Source organism: Sebastes umbrosus, chromosome 20 (genome assembly GCF_015220745.1).
Source record: "Sebastes umbrosus isolate fSebUmb1 chromosome 20, fSebUmb1.pri, whole genome shotgun sequence".
Taxonomy (NCBI): domain Eukaryota; kingdom Metazoa; phylum Chordata; class Actinopteri; order Perciformes; family Sebastidae; genus Sebastes; species Sebastes umbrosus.
Window position 1 is genome coordinate 10,244,635 of NC_051288.1, and position 6,000 is coordinate 10,250,634.

Here is a 6,000-nt window from a genome sequence, read left to right on the forward strand (position 1 = left end):
TTGATTCAGGAAAGTAAGGGAAATTAACTGACTCGTGGCACACATTTTAAATAACATACTTTTTAATCTTAGGGCTTGGGGTAAGGTATCAAGTATTTTCAAGTCAAAAGGCTAAAGTCCAAGTGAAGTCAAGAGTCATTGGTGTTAAATTCCATGTCAAGTCGCAAGTATTTTTTGATTTTGTCAAGTTTAGTCTAAAGTCATCAAATTTGTGACTCAAGTCTGACTCGATTCCAAGTCATGTGACTCGAGTCCACACTTCTGGTGTCTGCCACACTGAAATAGCAGCTGTAGACTACTAAGTCTGCCACGACTTGATCCACATACTGCAGGTCCTGATTCAAAACTATTAAGTTATCATAACTTTATATTTTTTTTATTTAGGCCTGCCATCGAATTACTCGCTGAATTAATTGCCGACAGCTCTTGACGAAGGTGTAACTGTGACTTCAGCTGCTGTAAGTGACTGCCGGAGACAAATTTAGCGCCAAGTGCTCGTGCTGTGATACCAGCGTATCAAGGTGTGCATGTGGAACAATGTTAAGTGATGCGTGCAAGAGAGCGAGAGGCAGCGAGGGTGTGAGTGAGCGAAGTGAACAAGAGCTCTTAATTACTTCAACATTTATGGTAAGTTATTTTAATAACTCTCACATGCTGCTGCACATAATCTCTCTGTGCTTGTGTCACAATGCTTCCAGTTTGATCACAGACAGCGAGCCTCTGGGCCTCTCTGACATCCTGTCACATGTTTCAGTGACCGGTATCTCTTTCTTCGAGTGGCCTCATCTATGGCGGGTGGAACATGTGATTGGTATGGTTTAAATCACAAGGAGGATAGAGGTCAAGTCCTTCACTGGGTTTTCAGAGTAATATTACTTTCAACAAGCCTCTGAAACAACATTTAGACCAAGGTTAAAACCTCTCTCTAGAAACACACAAAATAAAGTAGATAGTGTTATTGCAAAGTCCTTTTTTTTTACCAGAGTAAAGCTAATGAATTGTCCAAAATATAAAGGGTTCTTTCCCGCTGGATCATGAATATGTTCAATTAGTTTCATGGTAATTTCGGCATTAGATTTTGAAATTTCTTGTGTACAATGTGTGCCCAAAGTTGGCACTAAAGGAAAGTATAATGCAATATAATGAAAATGTATCTAATAGTCATCGACTGTATATAAGAAGTGGACGTATGGTCACCGTGACGTCACCCATTGGGTTGTGGGCAGCCGTTTTGAAGCCTTGAGTTTGGCATTTGGGCCGTCACCATCTTGTTTTTTGCAACCAGAGGTGACACGTGAGAGTGGAGCTAAGTACAACCGAACGCTGAATAAGACATTTTTTGGCGACTAAAAATGTTATAATTAACTTTCATGAACTGAAAACACACTGTGAAAGGGTTAAGACGAAAACACGGACAACTCCCAGACCGGACAACGCCGTGGTAGCAACCTGTCAATCCCAAGGTAGCCACGCCCTAAAGCATACCCTGCTTTATGGTCTATTTGACTCTAAATGCGACCATCATGTACTAAATGAACATCATGCTGTATTGAAGAAGACTTGAAACTAGCAATTGAGACCATGAACTCATGTTTACAATGTTTACTGAGGTAATAAATCAAGTGAGAAGTAGGCTCATTTTCAGAAGAGGACAGAGGAGTCGCCCCCTGCTGGCTATTAGAAAGAATGCAAGTTTAAGGCACTTCGGCATTGGCTTCACTTCTCAGACCCCGCAGTTGCCCACTACTAATAATATAAGGACATGAGAGGAGTATTATTGTAGAAAGACAGGAATAGCAATGGCTACTTAAGGAGCAGGCTCTGTTACTACACCACAGCCCCTGTATGCGCAAATTAAGATCAATGAAATAGGTCAAACTGGGTCATCCCCACTTCGACTCAAATTCAGGGCAAGGCTTCGTGGTTTTAGTCTGTTCAGACATGGAGGATAATGTGGGAAACAAGAGTGGAAGTCCAGATGAGTGTCTCTCCCCCTGGCTCATGCTAATCTCTCACAGTTTAACTGACAAACTCTTATCAGACTATGGCCATTTGTTTACACTACACGCCTTCAGCCTGCAGCCGCCCGCCATGTGAGCTTTAATCCTGGTTAGACATGCAGCTGCACGGGTTCAATTCATTCAGCTTTATCACACACAGTCAGGTCTCTGGCACCAAATACTCACATTATACTTGATTTTTTTCCTTCTATGACTCTTCTAATATTCACTATTGGGTAATTAAAGCCCAATGTGACTTTATTACACTTAATCTGAAGGCACTTCCTCTCTTAATAGGAATGTTTTCTAAACTGATTAGTGCATTCAAAGTGTTTTTTGCTACATTGCATCATTGCACATCCTATATTTTTGCACAATTTGCAGCTTCTTTTGCAACCTAATCATAATGTATAGAGGGTTAATCTCCTGTATGACTCAAATATCCCAACAGGGACTTCTTTTTCTTTATTTTTTTTATGTTTTTGCAAAAGGATGTAGACCCTGCTGGGTCATATCCTCCATATGGAAGAGTGCCAGTCAGATTATCTTATCAATTCCCACCAGTTTAGAGGCTACGAGATAGTGAGAGCAACTTCAAAGCCTTACAGCAAGACATCAAACAGATGGAAAAAGGTGCATGCATGATAAAATTTATGTGTTTTGGGGGGTTTTATACCATGACTTCAGCTTTTTCTCTGCAGGAGACTCTATCTCTCACCTCTCTGTTTTTATGAGGAACGCTCCTTTAATATCAGGTTATAAATCATGACAGCAGACTGTTGTTGTTGTTTTTCTGGGCTGGTCTGCAGGAAAAACCACAACAACATCCTGGTTCTGATCATATACCTCCATCTCCTGACTCACACATCCATCCATCCATCCATCCATCCATGCATCCATGCACACTGAGGAGAGGAAACCAATGTGTTACTGCATGGGGACAGAATAAAAACAGCCTTACCGTGATTGTCTTCATCCATATTGATGGTAGCAGTGACAGGGCAGTCCAGTAGAAAGGTGTGTCCGAATGAAAAATGTAATTTTGAGTGTTTTTTTCAACAGGATTTTGTCTTTTTCTTCTCCCTGCTGACAGACAGCTGGTGTGTTGACAGACTAGATGAAGTGGATGTGGACCTGTGCGAAGATGGCAGCGTAGAAATTAATATAAAAAGAGACAGAAAAAAAGGAGCCGCAGTCTGGGTGTAGATTAAAATCAGGTCCTTAATTTGCAGAAGGGATATTTCATCAGACCGCGATGTGAGACAGCAGCTGCCTCTCTGCTGCTCTGCTCTGCTCCATCCTCCGCTGCTCCTCAGTCTGCATCCACATTAGCTACACTGCAACCACGGTGACGTCACCAAGCCCCGCCCCTACTAATAACACCCCCACACCACACACACACACACACACACACACACACACACACACACACACACTAAAGGCAGCTCAATTTAAATGTTTTGAATCTAAAAATACTGTAACCAGCCTATAAATGCGTGTAATTGGACAATAAATAAATTCCCCACTGATTGCTAAAAGACCCAAATTCCCACAACAAAACACTGAGGACTAGTGGCTGGTGGTGGTGAATGAAGTATTTAAAGGGACTGTTTGTAAGAATCAGAAATGCTTGTTAACAGCTACACCTGTGGCCGTTAAGTCAACGAAAGTCAGCGTCGGGCTCACGCTTGTGCTCGCTCTAAATAGACATGAACGCATCGCTCAACACAGTGAGGCGACACAGGTCAGCTAAAACCACAATATCACTCTATATTTCACCTGCTCGGCAGTAATGTTAGCTGACCAGACGGAGGTCTCTCCATGAATCACTGCTGATCCTAGTGTTGGCTTTTCCTGCCTCAGCCTCCCGACCGCGGTCAGAAGGAACAGGGGAGACACCGGAGTTTTGGTCAGAGATGATAACGTTTCTCGCTGTGGAGCCCCGTCACTTCACAAGACACGGGAAATCTCTGTTGGTCTGGAGGAGCTGCAGCATTTATTTCTGCACAAACGTCCACTGGACATTCACTAGATATTCTCAGAGCTACGAAGTCTTCTGCAGTGTGTAGTGTATGCGCATGCACGAGTGGAGCGAAATAGCGAGTACGAGCGCGGTGTGTGAGTGAAGGCAAGCAGGCAGAGGAGCAGAGGAGCAGAATACAGCAGAGACTCCGGTCCTGGAGACCAAAGCTACGGTCTCCCCCGCGTCCTCCGAACGCGGCCAACACTGTTTTGCAAGACAGGCTTCATTAGATATAACTTTGCGGTTTTGGTGCTTCTGTGTAGTTTGTGTTGGAGTCTGAGTCTGAACAGCGTAGCCACACGCGAGCGCGCATGGGACACCGACCCGGATTGATTTATACATGTAAGAAGTTACAAACAGTCCCTTTAAATGTAAAAGTAGCAATATCAAACTATAAAAAAAGTCCTACCTTCAAAATATTACTTACTGTATAAAGGTATAAGCAACAAAAATACTTAAAGGTGCAGTGTGTAGGAGGTTGCAAATTGCAACCGACTGAAACTTCTCCCTAATACGTGAAAACGCAAATGGCCGGGCTTCGTCCGATATCATATATTATGCACTACATACTTTGGTGTGTATAAACAGTAGTATGTATCTCTTCAGACGCACTGAGTAGTAATTTATGTCGTCACTTCCTGAGATCCTCGGAGATGTGTAACCATGGTAACCCATGCCAACCTCATTTGACCAAAACGACAATTTGTGAGAATCAAAGTCTGAATTAATTTAAAAGATATATTACGCCGCGCATTGCGAAATCTTATAATTACAGTTAAATTGAAGCGTCAATGATATTACAAAGCTGTCCGCCAACATCTGTTATGAACTTTGTCATCACTACCGCATTGCATTGTGGGATATTTATGCCGTAGAGTGTCCAGCATTGCAAACTGTAATATTTCACCAGAAATAGTAGGCAATTTGCGTACTATTGGTTCCATACTAAGGTTTCGAACATAGTAAAATATCGCACATACTGTTTTAGCGTACTAAGTAGCATGTTGGTATGGAATTTCAGACGCAACCCCAGTGTTTGATTTGTCTGTTCTGGGCTACTGTAGATATAAACGGCTCATTCCAAGGTCACGAAAACACAACAGTTCTCATTTTCATGTGATTATACACTAAAGAAAACATACTTATGATATTATATTCAATTTATGTCAATACATCCCCCTTAATGTTACACACTGTTCCTTTAAAGTATCAACCAGTAAAAGTAAAAGTGCTCATAGGCAGTTGTGTCATGTCATTGTAACGCTACGGTATCATACTACATTATCTGATTATTAAAAGAGTAAAAAGTACATTTTTTTCCTGTATGTGTATGTAATGTAGCAGAGTAGACGTATAATGTATTAAAATGGAAATATTTAAGTAAAGCACAAGTACATCAAAATTTAAAATTGTACTTAAATACAGTGTTTTAGTAAATGTATTTAGTTACTTTCTACCACTGCTGAAGGCAGCTATAGCTATATATTTATCCACTGGGGACAAATATAAAACTAACTAAAGGGATATAAAGTTTTTAGGGGTCATACTTACATAGTTTTCTCCGTCATTTAACATTTAATTGATGAAACCACGTACATCAGAGTCCAATAGGGCTTGTTGTAAGTAAACATGTCATAAATACATGCCAAGTTTTACCGTTTTATCTAATCAACTTATTTGGAAGTTGAACATAAAGCTGTGTTAATTATTACCCTGTCCATTTTCAGTTTGATTCAGATAACTGGGTGTTGATTTACAGCGTGTCTGACCAGGTGGCTGGCTCTAACTGACTCTGTTCTACTATGTTGTGTTTGGGATCTGAGTAAAATGTTATTATAATTGGCAGGAATGATGACCGAAGGTACACTGAGAAGAGCCAGTCTCTTAACATCTTCATTAGATGTTTAAAATGATGCACTGTATTTGGATTATTCCATCTGATGTCGTGGATTAATGAAGATCAAATATTTCACCCAA

The 6,000-nt window shown here is 41.0% G+C and overlaps 1 protein-coding gene across 1 annotated transcript in view; it reads right to left on the reverse strand.

Annotated features, from left to right (window-relative positions):
* LOC119479701 (cytohesin-3-like) overlaps positions 1-3,337 on the reverse strand; it is a 36,320-nt gene extending 32,983 nt beyond the window's left edge. Inside the window, exon 1 of the mRNA XM_037755602.1 lies at positions 2,962-3,337. Within this exon, the coding sequence (XP_037611530.1) occupies positions 2,962-2,980 (19 nt within the window). The 5' untranslated portion in view covers positions 2,981-3,337. The remainder of the gene's footprint in view (positions 1-2,961) is intronic.
* Between the last annotated feature and the right edge of the window lie 2,663 nt (positions 3,338-6,000).